This window comes from Protopterus annectens, chromosome 6.part0 (genome assembly GCF_019279795.1).
Source record: "Protopterus annectens isolate FY-2018-M chromosome 6.part0, PAN1.0, whole genome shotgun sequence".
Classification (NCBI taxonomy): domain Eukaryota; kingdom Metazoa; phylum Chordata; order Ceratodontiformes; family Protopteridae; genus Protopterus; species Protopterus annectens.
In genome coordinates, this window is record NC_056737.1 from 1,716,432,049 (window position 1) to 1,716,450,703 (window position 18,655).

At 38.7% G+C, this 18,655-nt stretch overlaps 1 protein-coding gene across 1 annotated transcript in view; it reads right to left on the reverse strand.

The window, feature by feature from the left end:
* Window positions 1-18,655, reverse strand: part of CDK15 (cyclin dependent kinase 15) — a 1,846,298-nt gene that overhangs the window by 1,055,024 nt on the left and 772,619 nt on the right. Inside the window, exon 3 of the mRNA XM_044075109.1 lies at window positions 18,558-18,655. This exon is cut by the window's right edge and continues 52 nt beyond it. Coding sequence (XP_043931044.1) covers window positions 18,558-18,655 — 98 coding nt within the window. The remainder of the gene's footprint in view (window positions 1-18,557) is intronic.

The following is an 18,655-nucleotide window of genomic DNA, read 5'->3' on the forward strand; positions in this document are numbered from 1 at the left end:
TCCTTGAAAGACGCACCCAGTGTCTTCAAAGACCAGGAGGACATTAATGACAATTCCCCAGTGAGTAGAGGGGATATCAATAAAATGCTTGAAATTCTAACCCAGATTGGGTCGAACCTCTCTATCTTTGATAGAGAAGTTAGGTCAGAATAATTGCAGGATAATGAAACCTGATAAGGGGGGTGGGGTTGTGTTAATGTATATGATAGATTATGAATCAAAGATGTTTGAGATTTTGAATGATGAGGTGAAATACAGTGTAGCATCCAAGAATTAAATAAATATCACATATGCTAAAATTCATTATTATTTAAAAGCCCATCTGTTACAAGGGGCAGTGGATAAGAATTTATACAATGTTTTGTATGTGGAGAAACCACGTATTCCAATAATATTTGGAATACCCAAAATGCATAAAGGTATTGAGAATTTAGCCTTTAGACCTGTAGTATCAGGGGCTGGCTCCATAATGGAACCTTTGGTCATTTTTGTGGATCATCACTTGAAAAAGTTTCTGGGATCGTTAAAACATATCACCAAGGATTCATGGGATTTTTTAAGAAATATCACGGGGGCAAATACAGTAATACAGTGTGTCTTGTGGCAGTTGATTTTGTAGAATTATTTCCCAGTATCCCACATAATATAGGTGTGGAGTGGTTTCAGGAAGTGTAATCCGAGGTCAAGTATTTGGATGCTAATACAGTCAACTTGATTACTAAATTTATGGAAATAATATTAACAAATAATTACATGTTTTTTAACAGTGAATATTACAGGCAGGAACTTGGAGTGGCTATGGGGGCGGCTTGCTCCCCCCTATATGCTAATTTGGAACTATACTATTGGGAAAAGAGGAATATTATGAATACTGAATGGTACAGGAATATAACTTATTACACCAGATTTCTGGATGATATTTGTTTACTTTGGCAGGGGTCCTTGGATGAATTGACCTCTTTACTGCCCTGTATTAACAAAACAACTACCTTTTTGAGATTTATGCATACGGTCTCTTTTGATGAAATAAATTACTTGGATGTGACATTATATAAGGATTCAAGGAATAATTGTTCTCAGTCAAGAATATTTAGGAAACACACATTCTCCAACTCATATTTACACTATGGGAGTGGACACCCGGATTTCCAGAAAAAGGGTATTGTAATGGGGCAGTTAATTAGAGCCTAAAGAATGTGTAGTGAATCCTTGGTATTCTACCAGGAATTAGAATTTATCAAGGGACTGTTTGCACAGAGAGGAATATCCAATACATTTGGTGAAGGGATTACTTGAAGTTGTGCAAGACAGGCAAGTTAAGTATGGTCCATTGTTAGAAAAAGGAGGTGATACTGAAATAAAACACAACCATGCTCGGGTAGAATATGAAAGTGCTTTTATTCATATGTTTTCTAATATTTCCACTGAGATAAAGGGGGTTATTAAAAGACATTGGGGAATTTTGAAAATACAGGATGAAATCAAGAACCTGGTACCTGATACACCCCAATTTATTAGAAGGAGGGACCTGAACTTAAAGGAAATGTTTGAAAGGGGAATGATGAATCATAATAAAGAAAAAAATAAGAAGGGTACTTATAAATGTGGGATGTGCAATCAGTGCAAACACATCATAGATAAAGAGGAGGTGATGTTAACAGCAAGGAATAATAGGGTGAAAAGTAATGGTTACTACACATATAATACCTTAGGGGTAGTTTATTTGGTAGTGTGTGAATCATTTCATAGTTTTTACGTTGGAAAGACTGAGAGGAATCTCAAAAGGAGGATGTACGAACATACATATGATATTTCTAAAGAAAAAGAAACTAGTGCACTTTTTAAGCATTCGCAGATGTGCTCTAACTATAAGTTTAAGTTTATGGTTATAGAACAAGTTACACCTGATGCCCGGGGGGGGGGGGTAATTGGGAATTCAAACTCGAATATAGAGAATTGTTCTGGCAGATTAAGTTTGAGGCTGGCAAGCCCCCAGGGTTGAATGATTACATTAGCATTAGTAGTGTCCTGAAGCTGAGATCAGCAAAATTATAAATGCTCCAGTTATAAAGTGATGGATTTATTTGTTAATTGTGTTGCGGTAGAACAAGGATTTACTTAATAGTTTAAAAGGGGTGGAACATATGTAGGGTACAATATGTATATATGTACATTTTATATGTATTTTTTACATGTATTTTATATGCGTTTCCCATTGACAATTGAAAATAACTGCATGTTCTTTTAAAATTGTGTTTAGGGTTAATTAAGGCAAATTTCATTGGTTCTTTTGAATTTGCTGGTTACTTATATAGGGGACTTTGAATATTGCTAATTTTGTTCTAATGAAGCCTAACATTCTGTTAGGTGAAAGCGCTTAACTGTGGTATTAGATTTTGTGCCTTACTGTGGAGACATTTTATAGCAACTGTGAATTTGTGGTTTATATTCTGGCTGCTTTAGCTGTCAACTGTTTTCACTATCTGTGCTGAGTCTAATGGACTGCACAGTAAAATAAATATTCAGCTTCTTAAGCTGTGGAGCCTTCGATTTTACCGGTTTTCTGCTTGGTGGTTTTTTGACATTTATTAAAAAGTTTATTTAATGAAGTAATATGACTCAATATTATTTACCATGACTATTTGTTAAAAAAATCCTAAGAAATGAAAAACCTCTTCGAATACTGTTGAATATGGATATTTAAGCACTCAAAATGAGGAACATTCTTTGTAATGAGATATAGTTGAGAGCTATGCATTCTCCAGACAGATAACTACTACTGCAACTATCCTCAGTTTTGCCTCGTATTTTCTTAATTTTGCGTTAGATTTTCCCTATCACTTTTTTTCTTATAGATCACTGAGGACTATAGTAAATGGTATACTTTTCAACAGTCCCTGAATTTGCAGAATGTTCCCGAATTTGCCTTATATTTTTGCCGTGTCCCCAGTAACATTTTTGATTTTCTGGTAAATCACTAAGATTATAGTCAGTAAATAATGCCAGACATTGGAGTTTCATGCATCTTATTGTTCAAGAGATATATGTTAATGTAAAAATCAGTTGTGCTATTATCTTTTTAAGGGGATTATAATAATATTTAAAAATTGTCCATGATTTTGTTCCCATCATTATTTTTTGCTTTGTCCAGAATTCTTGAACAGCAAAGTTAAGCAGTATGTCAGTAATTAAATTCATTAGAGTTTCATACTTATTGTTCAGAAAATGTATGCTGATGTGAAACCTGTTTTAGTGTGAACATTTTAAATAAATTATAGTAATATTTAAAAATTGCCCCCTACTCCCTCCATTATTTTTTTCCAGAATTCTCAGGCAGAGAAGTTGGGAGGTATGAGTCCCCTGCTATAAAAAAACAAAACAAAACAAAAATCTCTATTCCTTCTGCTGTGAGCAGTGACTAGAATCTCCCCTGCCCACAGTTCTAACTGGTTTTCAACCAGAATTGAAAATAAAACACATATATACAAAGCAAAAAACATCCTTCAAGACTATGTTTGCAATTCCTGGTAAACTCTTCTCATATGACTATTTGGCTAGAGATTGCTGGGAAAGCACTGGAATTGGCTGCTAAAGGTAACCGATTGGGGGAGCTTAGAGTGCATAGTAATAAAACATTGGTTGGCTACCCATGTCCTGTTGCTAAAACCATTTACTGGGGACCAAATAAAATTAAAGAGGGGAAAAAAACTTTCTATTTTACTGATGCACTCAACAGGACACAGCATTTTACAACTGTGACACAAGTCCTAACATGGCCTAGTGTGGTGTTTCTAATGCCACTCATACCTCTTTTTCCTCGTTTTCCCATTCTCCCTACTCCTCTTTTTTATCTTTTGCATTAGAATAAAATCCACCTCCTTTCCCACAATCTTCAACAACACCTTCCCTCTTAATGTGATTATTTATACCACTTATATTCCACGTCCTTAAAGTCAATAATATCTCTCTCTCATTTCTGGCATGCAGTCCAGCTGATCCATTGTGATTAGGTCCAAGGACCTTTGGGATAAGCCACTAGGCTCACTTATGCTTCCCTGCCTGTCAGCAGCACAGGTTGCTATCAGCCATCCTCCAAATGACATAACATATTCCAATCCTCATTCCCCCTTCCGCCACTTTTTTCTTAAGAAACAGCCCCCCCCCCTTACACTACCTTCCCATCTTCTAAAGTTTTTAAAACTATATGTATTCCCCTACTGACTCTTCATCACAATCATTATCATTAACCACCTTTTTTCCTATTTTTACATGGGGGTTGGAATGTTTCATCAATTGTCACCAATTCCCTATATTTAGAGCCACTTCCCTATCTTCTTTGGTGGTCAAGCCCATCTGTCTCAGGTCTTCTTTCAAATAATCCATCCATCTCTTAGCTAAACACCCCTATCTCTTCTTGTCTTCTTCCTGTCTGTCCCAAATATGCTCTAACAAAGTGTCTTCTTCTTTCCCGCATGTATGACCAAACCACTATAATCTGTTCTTCCTGACCTTCTCTGTAATTGGGGCTGCTTTGGCTTCTGTTCTGGTATCCTCATTTCTTCATCTGTCCCATTGTGTGAATCCTACTATCCATCTCAGGCACTCCATGCCCCTCACCTCAAGCTTCCTCAGTTGTTCTGCCTGAACAGAAGCACTGGTCACACAGTTTTGTACACGTTAATCACTGGTAGTCTTCTGCCACGCTCTGCCCATAATACTTTGTGGTGATTGGCTGTAGCACCTCTGAATCTAGCTTTGACTTCACCATTGAGACTTCCTTTCTCTTCTAACATACCACCAGATACTTGAAGCTATTGACCTGTCCCGCTATTTTCCTTTCTATTTCACTTTTAAGATTTTTTTTGTATTATTCCACCACATGCTGCCATGACATCTGTGCTGTCTGTACCCACTTTTATCCCATGAGCCTTTGGTTTTGTATTCCAGTTCTACTACAAAGCATGTTATAAGTTAAATGTCTATAAAACAGTTTAATCAGGATTAACCATGTCTCCACTTTGACCCTCCACACAGTGCTTTCTATCTCTACTCCTTAGTCAACATTTGCAACCAACCTGTTCCAAACACACCTTAATATAACAGAACAATCTGCCACAGTTGAGCTGCAATTTACAGTTCAAAAAAATTGCATGCACATTCAATCTGATTCTCAATTATCCAAATGTGTCATTTAAATAATGTCACATAACTCTCTGAAAAACAGAATGGAATATCCTGTTAAACTGCCATTGTCTCATAAAAGTTTATTATACACATACACACACGCACACACACACGCACACACACGCACACACACACACACACACACACACACACACACACACACACACACACACACACACATGGTATTTACATCAATGAGAACACTGTGTTTGCTATACTGGCTATTGTCCTTACCCCAATGTATTTGAGAATACTTTTACCTTTTCTTGTAACAAATTATCTCAATTAAAATAGCCTATATGTGTGACTGTAGAAAACAATGCATCCATTCATTATAATCAAAACTCTCCCAAATGATGCAGCATCCTCATAAAATGTGAGCTCCTGCCTTCCTCTCCTTCATCACAAAAAGACTCTGAGTAAGCAGATGTACAAGAAAACACTTGTTATTGCTGACCCCATTGGCTACAGCTTCCAAGCATAGTCAAACCAGCCATTTAAAACTCTTGACCTCCCCTTCTGGAGATTATTGATAAGGTCTCACCTCATCAATGAAGTTACTTTGACAGCTTCCTTAAGCTTGTTTTCCTTCTGTATTCTGCTGTCAAGCTATTAGCATCTATCCACCTTCCTGCTGCCCTAGTCCTCTTTCACATCTAGACATTTAGCATCATCGAGGTCAACCATGGTTCACTATACTTTTACTTAGCGTTATCTTTTAGTGAGGATCAATCACTTATCCCTTTAGGTTACTGTATCCATGCTGCAGCTGCTGACACTCTCCCTGACTTCTCACCTGATAGACTATTCCCTTTCCCTGCTACCACAGCTGGCTGCTCATCTCCCTTAGGTTCCACTCCCCAGACCTGGGGAGTGAATGCATAACAAAATGCTGCATGTCAATGTTCTCCTCTCTCTCTATCTGCTCAAGTCTTTGCCCAATGGGTTCATATTCGTAATGACTTGGTTATAAATTTTAGTTGCCCCTTCCAGCTGTTTTGCCCAGTACATCCCACCCTGGCAGTTACTCATAAGATCATCAGCTATGGAATATGCACTACTGACCCCTCTCTCCTATATTCCACACAACAGGGTCAAACAGTAGTATCTGACTGTTAATCAGAAGGAAAAAATCTTCCATGATTTTAATCCAGTATGCAGACATAAACAATCCCTTATGGAGTGCTTCTTGCCAGAAAACCCAGTATTTCACACTTTAATTATAACACTTAATAATCGAGTGCCTGAGTTTTTTTCTCCATTCATCATTACATACATACATGCATACAAATATTTCAAGAAAGAGCATTAATGCCCTTATAGCCTGCCAATATACCAAAATAGTATTTCCTGTAATAGGTGACCAAGCTGTATTTAAAAATATCTAAAGTTGGGCTTGCTTTAATGAAATTTGGTAGTCTATTCCATGCATCAGCTGCTCTCTCTGAGAACCAACTAGTACACTTCTCATTCCTACAGAATCTTCCATTTAGGTTGTCTGATGATTCTCTACTACTTTTTCATAATCCCAAACATTCCCAGTGGTAGCTGTATCTAAATGTCCTCTATATATCTGAGTAAGGTCTCCTCTTAAACATCTATATGAGATACTGTACAAGTTCAGATAGTTTAGTCTTTAATAATAACTTAAATTTTCAAAAACAGGGATGCCATTGGTATATTTTTGCTGTACTCATCCAAGTTTATTCATGCTTGTTTTCTTATAAGGTTTTCATATTGTTATTCCATACTCAAGTCTGGGTCTTATATAACTAACAAACAATGACTTTATCATTTCTGATTTCCTAGACTTTACAAATCTTTTTATACAAAATATAGTTCTATAACTATCATTAACCAATTTATTGATACAATTAGAAAAACTCAGAGGTGGAACTACATATATATATCCAGGTTCTTAAGAAAATCTACAGTTTCAATTAGTGTGTGTTATATTAAATATTCACCTGTCAATTTATGTCTCCCAAATCTCATATGCTTAGTTTTTGATGCATTTATCAGCATATTATTCTCCTGTGCCCAAATGATCAATTTAGTCAAGTTCTATTACAGACATGCCTTATCTGTAACACATGTAATCACATGTAATCAGTTTGCCTAATTTCAAGACTTCTGCATACAGACTGTAGAACACCTCAAATGAAAAAGATAGATCTGAAAGATGCAATCTAAACAACTATGGGCCTAGGACAGAGCCCTGTGGGACACCCTGACTATAACCAAGAATTTCACCTGCCCATTTGCCATGTTCCTGTTTATAAGCCAAGCAGCTACCCATCTTATAGGTTCATAGGTTCATAGGTAAGTACTAGGCTATCTGCCCAAGGGCATTTATAAGCCTAGCCAGAGTGTGTTGGCTTTCGCCACCTCCTTAGATTAGTTCCCTGTGCCTCTGACCAGCAGAGCCATTAGTTCCCTGCACCTCTGTCCAGCAGAGCCACTGCAGTGATCCCCTGGGTAAATTTTCTGTTTCCCATCCACCCGTCAAGGTTTCTCTTGAAGAGTGCTATTGAGGGGCTCTGTCTGATGTATATTGGAATCTTGTAACAAAGCATGGGGATTCCCTGGGTCAGGAATCTATCCCTCCAGCATGTCATATTTATTGTTGTGGTAAGGTTTATATCCCTAGAGCGTGTGGCTCTCAGGGATTTGTTTTTTTTAGGTGGAGCATATCCATCAATTCTGGGTTGGACATGGCCTTGTATGTCAAGCAGAGATCACCTCTGAGGAAGCAGTATGCAACCGAGTACAGCTGGAGTTTCTTATGTTGGGCTGCATAGGTCATCTGTTTGAGGCCAGTAATCCTCTTGGTGATGTACTTTTGTGGTCTTTCCAGCTATTGCAGGTGTCTTGTAAGGTACATCCCAAACGGGGCGTTGTATTCTATAATGGGTCTAATAAGTGATGAGTAGAGAGGCACAAGAACTTCCTTTCTTCTGGATGCGAACCCTTTTGAGATTAGGTGGGCCACGTAGAAGGATTTTCTAACCACCTTGGCAATATGATTATCAAAGGAGAGATTGCTATCTACTTGGGTCCCCAGATCCCTTATTACTTTTTCTGTATTTAGGGGACTACCACCTATGTGGTAGTTCGTGGGTACTTTGTTTTTTCCAAAGGGGATGACTATGCACTTTTTGGCATTCAGCTTGAGGCCATGATTTTGATACCCGGTATCCATCTCAGTGAGACCCTTCTGGAGTGTGTCTATATCAGCCGGAGAGTCAATTATGGCCTCTAGTTTGCATCTGTCTGTGAACTTGGTCAGCCAAAGTCCTCCTGTGCTTGCCTGTACCTCTGAGAAGTATATACCAAACAGGAGGGGTCCTAGGACTGAGCCCTGGGGGATGCCACTTGTAACTGGTTTAGAGTCGGACCTAGAGTCTGCAACTCTCACCGTGTGGGTTCTATCCATGAGCCAATTTGCAACCCATCTCGTGATGTAGGGGTTAGTGTTCAGGTTGGTAAGTTTGTCTATAATACCGAATGGGGAATGGTGTCAAAAGCCTTTACGAGGTCTAGGTAGGCTGTGTGGACCTCCTTACCCTCAGCTAATATCTTGGTAACTGTCTCAAAGAAGTCCACCAGGTTTAGGTGGCATGATCTGCCCTTAACAAAGCCAAACTGGGTGGGGTCCAAAGTTTGGAGGTTCCCAATGTCTCTGTTAATGAGTTCCATGATGATGCACTCCATAGCCTTGCAGACCAGGCTAGTCAGGCTTATAGGGCGATAGTTCCTGGGGTCTGTTGTGGCGCCTCCTTTGTGGAGTGGGATAACTGTTGCTGTGCACCACTCTGTGGGTATGTAGCCTGTAGAGAGGCTGAGTTTGAACAGTGTGTTTAGGTGAGGGTTTAGTTCATTTTGGAGCTCTTGTAAGACACAGCCTGGGACACCATCTGGTGTCATTGAGGCTGTGTTTTTGGCTTTGGATAGGGCTGTTCTGACCTGTGTGTCAGTGATTGTTGGGGCCTTACATTCTTCTGGTATGGTTATGGGCCCTTTAGGGGGTGAGGGGGGTGTGAAGTTTGCACTGAACCTGTCTGCCAAAATGTTGGCCATATCAGTCGGTTCAGTGTATTTTGTGCCATTCTGCACCAACTCAGAGCAGATCTGAGAGTTTCCACTTAGGTTCTTTACATAGCAAAAGAACACTTTGTGGTTATCTTTGGAGTCCTTGGCAATTTTTCTTTCAAAGCTAGCCTTGGATGATTTAATGAGGGATCGTAGTTTTTTCTTGATACTGATAAGGGATGTCTTTCCTTCTAGGGATTTTGCTCTTATCTGTACTAGTTTCCTCCTTCTATTGTAGAGCCTGTTTATGGCAGAGGTCCACCAGACTAGTTTCCTTTTCTTGGAGGAGTGAGTCTTGGTTTTACTTGAGATAGCAAGATCCATGCATTCCTGCAGATGATCATAGAGTGCCTTTGTATAGGTTTCAGCAGCTTGGACAGCATTGTCCATTGGCGTGGGGGCTGTTAACCTTTCCACCTCAGACTTAAGCAATGTGAAGTTTGCTTTTGAAAAGTTTTTCACTCTGGTTTCCTTGATTGGGGTTGGGGCAGAATGTGAGTATCCAGAGTGATCAGTCTATGGTCTGATCTTACCAGCGAGGGGTTGACGTCAGGTGTGGAACACCAGTCGCCCATGTTGGTGATGACCAGTTCCAATATGTTGTTCCCTCTGGTGGGGGTATTGACCAGTCAAGTTTATAAATTCTAGGAAGCATTGGGCAAAGGAGTTAGTACTTGAGTAGTTCTCCCAATTAATGTTTGGGTAGTTGAAATCACCCAGTATTAGGGTGTTTGGTAGGACCTTCATATTTCCCAGTGTCTCCAGAAATGCGGAATGGGGGTCCTAGGTTATGGTGGGTGATCTGTAGCAAGCTACAATATGGATTGCAGTTTTGCCCATTGTTAGTTGCACTTGGATGATCTCTGATGCATCGTGCTGCACCACTAACCTGGAGGTGTGAGTATCCTTGATGAATATGGATACACCCCCGCCTTTTGTGTTTGGGTCCGGGTTCTGTGGCCGAAAGGTATGGTATGAGTTATAGCCTGGTAGTGCTGGGGTGCTCTCTGGAGCCTTAAACCAGGTTTCTGTTACTGCACAGATATCGATTTTCTCCATAATGAGGAGTGCCATGAGTGCATGCATTTTGAGGTTTAGACTTCTGGCATTGAGTAGCATTACCCTCAGTTTTTGGTTACTTGTGCTATTATGGTGGTGGGTTTGTCTTTTGAGCCTTGCCTAAAAAAGGCACTATGGGGGTGGCAAGATCCTTTGCCAGTATTCAAAAGCCTAAGGGTGACAGGTGCAAGCCATCTGTTGTGAAGCAACGTTGGCTGTCGAGCATGTCATCCCAGGCAGATACTGGATCCCCTTTGAATGACACCAGAAACTTAGCCAATTGTTGAAGTTGATCATTTTTTCTGTATACTGTGGCATCATTCTTGGTGAGGGCAGGATGCTAATCAAGGTCAGGGTCATACCTGCCTGGGCTACATGATCAGAGAGCTCTTCCATGTCTCTTTTCATGTAGTCCAGGGAGGCAAATCTCAGGTCACTCACACCAACATGTACAATGACAGAGTCATATTTGTACTTGTTCTGGAGTGACCTGAGATGCTTGTGTTATGTGGCAAATCCTGGCACCCGACAGGCAGCTAACTGTAACCTTCTCCTTGTCCAGTCTAGTTAGTTGGACATCAGTGTGCCTGACTATAAGTCGCCTATCACTAGTGTGTTGGGTATGTTATTTTGCCTTAAGGGCTGTGATTGCGTGGCACACTGATTATGTGAAGTATGTGTTTCATGGTTGGTGATGGGTTGTGGAGGTTGCTTGGATGTCTGCTTTGGAGGTCTCTGTTGCTTTTGCAGATTTTTATTTAGAGCCTCCAAATATGTTTTTGTGTATTTATGTGTGTTATTTGCCTGTGTTGGTTTGTTAGGTCTATGTGAGACTGATGGTGTGTTGCAAGTATTACCCTTTCAGTCTGGGGTTGAGAGAGCTTTGCCTCTAGTCTGGCTGTATAATTGCATCTCTCGCATATATTAGTGTTTGGTGGTAGGAGGGGAGGGTTGTCTGTATACATGAGGCAGTTGTAACATTGCCTCAAAATGCCCAGATTCATCAGTTGGACTGGAGAGTACACCGGAAACTTCCCTTTGGACATGCCTGAATAGGTAGAGTGACCTGTTTTTCTGAATGACTGGTGGGGACGAATAGAGAGCCTTGTCCTTCTGGACAGTATAAGGGGGGCTAATGCTATGGGTATTTAGTGCTTGTTATGAGTTTTAAGCAAGTGCTGGGCTGTAAAATGAATGGTTTGAGTGCTAAAGTTGAAGGTTTGTCTAGTTCCAAGGGAAAAACTGAAAAGTAGACTTCGTGGAGTCGGGAATAGTTTAACCCTAGCTAACCGGCACTGCCAGGCGTGTAAAACCACGCAAATGCGTTTTTTTATATCAGAAAGATTAAAGAGATAGAAATTAGCCCAAATGGCCAATAAAACTATAGTTTCTGGGCAGAAACCACTTCTCCAAGGGCAGGAAGGCTGTTCAGAGCTCCCCACTCTCACTGGTGAACAAAGAAACTTCCTTTTTGCCCAAGTAAGGTATGGCCAAACACAGAAGCTTAAACGCAGTCCAGATATCAGCAGGTATCTGAAACTGGACTTTTCTAGTTTACTAAAGTGTGAAAATAACAACATTTTTTTGTTTTTTTTCAAGAAAACAGTAGAAACAAATGCAAAAACACTTTTATAGTGCAGTAATTTGAGTGGGAAGCCAGTAACTGTTAAAAATACAATTTACAACAAAAAACAAATTTTAAAGTGCAGGCACAAATAAATGCAATTTCAGTGTAAAATGAGTGTTCTGAGATGCAATAAACACCAGAAAATGAGCATTTAGGCAGAAATAGCAATAAGCAACAAGAAAAAACAAAAAAAAATGTTACTTAAACACTCCAAAGTCTCTCCTTTTGTCTCTGGCTTTGTAGGTCTCTGCAGGACACCTGGGCAGGATCTGCTGAGCTTATACAAACACAAATACCATGCAAATGCGGTTTTTATATCAGAAAGATTTAAGAGATAGAAATTAGCCCAAAATGTCCAATAAAACTATAGTTTCTGGGCAGAAACCACTCCTCCAAGGGCAGGTAGGCTGTTCAGAGCTCCCCACTCTCACTGGTGAACAAAGAAACTTCCTTTTTGCCCAAGTAAGGTATGGCCAAACACAGAAGCTTAAACACAGTCCAGGTATCAGCAGATAGCTGAAACTGGACTTTTCTAGCTTAGTAAGGCGGGAAAATAGCAAGATTTTTTTTCAAGAAAACAGTAGAAACAAATGCCAAAACACTTTTATAGTGCAGTAATGGCTGTCGCACTTGAGTGGGAAGCCAGTAACAGTTAAAAATACAATTTACAACAAAAAACAAATTTTAAAGTGCAGGCACAAATAAAGACATCAATATCTAGCTGTTCTAATTTTTGATCAGTGTTTTGTGTATGACCTTGTCAAATGTTAAAGTTAAATCTTTATAAATTACATTACAGCACAACTTTTCATTCATAGCTTTTATTATATTGTTTCAGAACATCATGTTACAGGTGGTAATAAATCTGTTTTTAACATATGCATGCTGATATATGGTTTCAAGTCCCTACCTTTCCATTTCTAACAATAACGTATCCAATATTACTTTCTCCACTGTTTTTCCACAACATGAACACAAACGTAAGGATCTGTATGACTCTGGGTTTGTCCTACTCCCTTTCCTTTAAAGACAGGTTTTATAAGAGCATCTATTCAATCTTGAAGAATCTCCACATATTTATACGACTTAGTAAATAATAGATATATCCCCAGATAGTGAGTTCTGCCCCAATTTCAATCTAAATAAGGATAATCCTTCAACATGCCAGCCAGAAATTTCTCCATGAACTTAATGGGTCAAGCCCCTCCATTCCTTCACTGAGATGTAGCACCTGAAAACCTTCAGAATAGAACCTACTCTGCCATCTACTTGAGTTAATTACACCTCCATCAAATATTTTAATTTCAGTATTTAACTCTCCTGATTGTCAATCTACTCTGTAGATTGGTGTAGCCTGTCATTCTTCATTAAAGGGATAAGCTCAGCAAACCAGTTTCATTCTGGATTTTGATAACCTCCCTTTATGTGGCACCCATGTCTAATGTAAGGGCATTCAGCTTTGAAATTATTTGGTCAGTTTTTCTTTCTATTCGAACTGTATAATCTTTTTTTCACATTCACTAGCAAAGACTATCCACCAAGCAATACCACAAGCTTGCTCTACCCTATAACCCTCCCTCTGCTTTCATAAAATAATAACTTTAAAGGAAAACTCCACCCTAGAACTAAAAAAAAAGTTTTTTTCACTCTGTCTTTGTTTCCTGGCCTATTTTAACACCACAAAATCATGCTAAGTGTTTTATTTGCAATTTTAGCCTGTTTTCCACAGCATGGGTACCAATGGGGCTTGATGTATTAATGTGATCTTGTTCTCCCTAAACCCTTTCTCTTTCCCATAATACTTTGTATATCTCATGCCAGACATAATGAAGAAACTTTGAATTTCCATGCCATTGACATATAATGGGATTAGGGAGGTTCACTATTATTTTCTTTACCTTCTGTAAAAGGACTGCTTCTTTTCTGTCTCTAATCATCCTCATTTATATTTGGCTCAGACCTTTTTTTACACTATACTTAGAAGTTATCCAGCTACAGCCAGAAAAGTAACTAAATTGCTGGCCTTTGTTCAGTGTTTTCTTTTGAAGTCTTAGGGGAATTGATTCTGCAAGGGTCTCTCAGTGCAGTGACAATTTTAACACCTCTGCAGTAGTGTGGGGGAGGGGACTCTCAATTCCTCTTGAACTACAAAAGAAAACACTGAACAAAGGCCAGCAATTTATTTCACTCTCATTTGAATGAAGGTCTAGTGGTTGAATCCATTTATTTTCTAAATGACATTTGAGTCTGTCAGTCATACCTGCTTATTAACTTGGCAGTATTTGTTTGTATTACAGCTCCGGTCTGTGGTTATGCAACTATCTTATTGGCAAGACAAGGGCTGTCAAATGTAGTGACCAAGTGTTTCCATCTTCACTTGCATCTCCTGCAGCACCACATATATCATTTCTTAGGTCACTGCTCTTTGCATGTTTTAATACCATATCAAACCATTGTAGGGGTGATATGACAATTCAGTATTCAGATGACTCCAGTATTTTCTGTGCCATTCCTGCTGTAAATGGTGTTTTTTGAACTGAAAAAAAAAACAGACTTTGACTTCATCTAAATATGGCTAAATGCCTCAGAACTTCATGTAAATCCTGGAAAGATCAAGGCAGCAAACCTCTAAACTGTCTCACATTCTAAGGATGGCCCTAATTTTGATTAAACATTTTGCTCCATCCCTCCAAAAATTGGACATTTGGGGGAAGCTACAGATTACAGTCATCTTCAACAGTGCATGCTCTATCCTCAGTTAATATTAAGACCTCACATGGCATAAAGTTACAAATGTCTTTTATTTCAGAAAAAAAATGTTAATTCACATCCTTTTTTTTCTATCAACTTTATAGTTAATAGTACCAGTATTTAAAAGTGTCTATGATTTGAGGTATTTTCTCTGATTATTTTTTGCTGTGTCCGTAATTATGGAGGTAAATGACTAAGATATGCAAGGCATATTATTCATTCCTCCATCTTCAACAGTGAATGATCTTTCATTAGTTATTATTAAGACCTCACACAGCATCACCTCTGTTCAACTTCACTATGATCCTCAGTTTCATAGACGATGATAGCCTGAAATTCAATTATCATTTAATATGTCTTGCAAGCAAGATCCTTCAACCCTGATCAGGGTGCAGAGGGTATATAAAAATAAAGGAAAGAAAGAAAGATGACAGGAAGTGTCCAAGATATGAAATAATTTGCATGCTCCCCAAAAATTTAGCTCAGTGAAAGATGGCACCAATTAATAACACAAACAGATGTAGTACATTTTTCCTTGGTATCTATTTCAGCTGTTTGGCACAGCAAAAATCATTTACAATAATAAACGTATGCATCTTTTCACTTTTTAAGAAATTCAGTTCAGCAAAAGTATACTAGTTCTATATAAAAAAGGGCATATCTTCAATTAATTATGAATGTGCACATATGCAACAAGAAGTGATCTGAAAGGCAGTAAGGCATGAATGTGTTAGTATTTTATACAGTTAGACAGACATGGTGTAATCTACTCCTGCACTACACAGCCATGTCTCATCAATCCATACATCATCTATAGTGTGAAGACTTTATCACTCTTGCACAGTGTATTGTAGGGCTGTGGACATCATTTAACCTTATCACTACATGGTAAAATGGATTATAAACAAGAGCAAAGAAAATGTATGTTTGTATTTTCTAAAAATTAATTGTTTTCTTTGGGGTGGGTGTTCTTTTGTGTGAGAAAGGCAAAACAAATGCTATTGAGCATTTATATTAGGAGTTTTAATGCATTTTAAAGCTCCAGTACTGAATACAATGAAATTAAAGGGAAGGGAATCAACACTGACCATATATAGGTAGTTTTGGTAGGATAAGTTTATTTATTTATTTATTTGCATTTGTTTACTGGGATAGTCCACTGGGCCAAGGTGAGCCCATTTTCAGTGGAGGCCTGGGGAGAAAAGCTCCATACATAGTATGACTAATATATAGTACGTATATAGAATCATATGGCACAGAATTATACATACACTATAAAGGAATACATTACATATGAGCAGCATAGTACATATTCAATACAGCAACATACAGTGGAGAATAATAAGCAGTCCACTCAGAACAGCATAACAACATACAATAGGTCAATATAACACCAGTCCGTAGAGAGGTAGATCATGCCTCATGACAATACATTTAGCAGTAGGTCCAGTTGGTGATAGTAAGAGCTTGGTGTGAAATCTGTGCAAGGTGGAAGATAGTACTGTCTAGGTAGTTTGATTAGGCCAGATACCAGAGGTAGACTTTAAGAGAAGGTAAGAATATAGAAACACAATCTGGAGGTGAGAGCAGGTAGAGGTATAGCATTACTTTTGTGAGTAAATGTAGAAGGATAGTGTTTTCAGAGCAGAAGACAAAATGGGTTGTGATATATAGTGCAATTAGGGGAGATACAATGATGGGAGGAGGGGGGGGATCAAGTTATAGAAACTATATTTTTAGTATAATTGCACTGCTAAAGAGAGGTGAAGTGTTGTTTTCAGGATTTCTTAAAGAAAGGGGCACTGCTGATAGACCTTATTGATGGTGGGAGATTATTCCATAGTTTAGCTATAGTAAAGGAGTAGCGCATTTGTCCTGCTGCAATGGTTGGTTTCACTACATTTTGGAGGAGCTGGCTAAAATAAGTATCATTAGATTTGCTCCACCAGTCTGAAAAAAGAGTGTTTTAAATATAATCCCTGCAATGTGGAGCTATTTGACCTTGTGCTACTTAAACAACATTTTTATAAAGACAGTCCTTGAATGCTGGGATCTGGCACTTAAACTGTAATCACATTTAAAGCCTAACAGTAAAACTGTCCTGCTAAGTGCTGTCAGCCTCAGTACATCCCAGTGGTCTTGTGGATCTGATCACATGATCTTGTTAAACTTTATCAAAATTGGCTTTCCAGACTGGCACCACTGATGACTACATGTACCACATATCACTCAGCACAGCTGTGTGCACAGTTGTGCAATGGACTGCTATTAGTACTGGAGAGATGCCATCTACAGATCACGCCACTAAGCCCTGTTCCTTAGTAATGCAATGTGCTGGCTTTTACATGTGCAAGGCAACACAACATTTTCTGAGAATAAAATATCAAGAGAACTATAAAAGCAGCCATGAAGCTGCAGCTGAGGGAAATGCTTTTTCATCAAGGAAAAAAGAAAGGAGGGGAGCAAACATTGTCTAACTGGTGGAGGTATGTACAACAATCACTGTGAAATTACAAAATAGTCAGTGTGCACCAGCAATGCTCGCAGTAAAAAGATGCTGTGATGTAAAGAGAGGGACAGAAAGCAGGACAGAGAGAGAAAAGGAAAAGTAAACAAACTCAAGGCCTGCTCCCCAGCTTTAGCACTGAGGTCACATCAGCAGGTAAGCCCTACCTTAAAAAAAGATGTGGGGAAGTGTATAACCTATACAGAGAAAAAAACAACCAAGACTTAACAGGTTCTCCAGTGGAGTATCACCACATTCTTGCTGAGAACCACAGAAATAATGTGGAAAATGATTTATACTGCTCCTAAAGGACTTAAAATGGATTCCCTTAAAAGTGTTATTGAGGAATGTTTCAAGAGAGTACAGACAATGGAGACTGGGAAAGAAACTTGAGGATATGTCATTTGCCCAAAAGGTTAGTGAGTTCATAGAAGAGCCTGCCTGCCTGTCTGCCTGCCTGCTGAGGGATAGGGTATACAATCTACTGAGAGCAGCTGACACAGATATGATGGAGTAAGGACAAAAAAAAAAACAGTAATACACTGCTTTCATGTTTGGAAGGAGTGTTAACTGAACATACATATTGGAATCATACCACTGTGAAACTTTTGTTTTCTCTGTAGTAAGTGAACTCCAGTCCTTTTGCAGGAGTAGAGTTTACATACAGGAAAATAAATCTAATTACTTTTTATTCTACATTACATGATAATTATTTATTTGCAGCTTTTCTTTACTGCACAGACTTTGGAAGGTACCAAATTAACCGGAGATTCTGAAAATGATTTGATTATCTCCAGTTTGTCTTTCATCATAGCCCACCTGACTAGTAAAAAAGGACTTTTGAAGTACACATAAATCATGCCAGTTCAGAGGTTATGTATTAGTTATTTCCTCCTTGGAAGTGTTTCTCTGCTGCCTATATTGGCAAATGAGTGGTCCTTCCTGATGAGAAACAATCCAGTGCAAGTGAAAACAAGCATCTGATGACAAATAGACACCCAACAAACCACCTCAAAAATGTATAATGGCAACAGACACAGAAAACAAAATTCAGATTTTACTCCAGGATTATGTCTTTGTAAAGTACAATGATCTACTTCCAAGAATATTTCTGAGCAGGATACAATTAAAAAAAATCAAGGGACAAAAGTGAAAAATTAAAAAAAAAAACGTATTTATTACTAAAAGGAAAAGCAGTATGCATGAGAGAAGCTTGATAGAAATATACCATCAGATCCAGTGAGCAAATGAAACTGCATATAAATAGAACTTGATAAGAGCCCTCAGATCAACAAATCTGCAGTGTAAAGCCTAGCAACCCATGACATTTTCACTAACCCAGTGGAATCCTGGTGCATACATCTTCCCTCCTAAAGGATCACTGTTGCTTCGTGACCGGTGAACCCTCAGCCTTTGGAAATGTAGAGTGTGGAACC